At 31.6% G+C, this 1,658-nt stretch overlaps 1 protein-coding gene across 1 annotated transcript; it reads left to right on the forward strand.

Moving 5' to 3' along the window:
* Window positions 1–889: 889 nt before the first annotated feature.
* On the forward strand, window positions 890–1,347 carry Pmar_PMAR013021 (hypothetical protein; the record flags this gene model as incomplete). Its single annotated transcript, XM_002786307.1, has 2 exons — window positions 890–1,143; window positions 1,199–1,347. Coding segments are annotated over 2 exons (403 nt in total), but the record flags the coding sequence as incomplete, so codon positions are not given.
* Window positions 1,348–1,658: the final 311 nt, after the last annotated feature.

Genomic DNA, 1,658 nt, shown 5'->3' on the forward strand with positions numbered 1-1,658 from the left:
GTTATTATTAGGTATTGTAACTATACTGGTATGTTATTTGTCATGATTGTCATATTAATGATACACGTATTATACCGGGTAAAGCTATTAAAGAGAATGATTATCTTTATTACACTGTTGCTAAAGTATCTGCTGAATTTATTGATAGTCAATCATTATTACCATTATTAACAGTTGGTGCTGAGATATTCCCAACTTCATCATCATCGAATATTGGTAGAATACATAAAATGAGGATATGTTTACATAAGATACGTGATATGCCTCTGTGTACTACTCATATGAGATCACAATTCAATATCGATACAACTACACTATTACCAGCACATATTATGAATAATATTAATACTTATTCATTAAGAGATATGATGGATATTAATATACCACCATCACCAGTTGATAATAATAATAATCATAAGTTGGCAAGTATGATGAGTAATATTATTAATAAATATGTAACACATATATGGTCGTGTAATAATTGTATTAACAATAATTCTGGTATATGTATTATATGTAATTCATTAATACCAATATTCCCATTTAATATACACCATTATTATAAATGTTCCTATTGTAATACAATATACCATAAACAATGTATTAATAGATCCAATAATATATGTCCTAAATGCTATAATAACATCTAATACCACCACAACCACCACCATCACCATTTACCAATATAACTCGATCATGTTCACGTTGGATGATGATAATAATAAGGGGATGATAATGGTAATATTGTTGATGATGATCATACTGCTGCAGCTGCTACTCATCTTATTTCCCCTTTTGTTTGTCCTCCTCCTCCTCCTCCTCCTCCCCCTTGTTATCGTGTATGTTGAAAGTATCACGTGGTAATCTGGGTGGTGGTGGTTCATCATCTATGGCTGAACAATTATTCCCTGGGTATAAGGATAAGATATGGGCTATCATACCTGATGAATATAAACTTATTAAGATTAGGAATGATAATAATATATTCGAAAAAGGTATTAATAAACATAAAGCCTTTCAAGAAACGTATATTACCTATAAGGATAATATAGAACAACGTTTTATACCATCACAAAAGTATAGGAAACCATCAATTGATTGGAGAAGACAACAGGCTAGAGGTACACTACATATTGGAAGATGGTAATAATAACAACAACAACAGTCAGGAGTAGTAGTAGTTATAGTAGTATTGTAGGTATGAAGGGCCTAATGGTAGCGATTATCGTCCTAATAATACAGTTGATAGGATGAAGGAATTAATACCATTTACTGATAAGGAATGGTCATTAAGGCAAGGTCAACGTACTTGGGATGGTCTTAAGTTTGTTATCATATGTTGGGGAGGTAATAATAATAATTAATAATAATAATGTATGGTATTGGTATTATTGTTAGTATGGATGGGATGGAAGATGACTCAGACTTATCCTATTGTATGGTGTGATGAAGAAGAAGAAGAAGTGGAGTAGTATGAGAAGGACACGGTGTGTTAACTGTGATAGTAGTTGTAGTAGTGTGGTGATGATGATGATAGTATTATCATTAGCTTGTGGAGAAAACCCATCTCTTATTATACTTGTATTGTTTTGTTAGTATCGATAACGGTTATAATATGAATGTATCGTACAATCATTGAGCCTATCATTATTACCACC

Source organism: Perkinsus marinus, assembly GCF_000006405.1.
Source record: "Perkinsus marinus ATCC 50983 genomic scaffold scf_1104296931624, whole genome shotgun sequence".
Classification (NCBI taxonomy): domain Eukaryota; phylum Perkinsozoa; order Perkinsida; family Perkinsidae; genus Perkinsus; species Perkinsus marinus.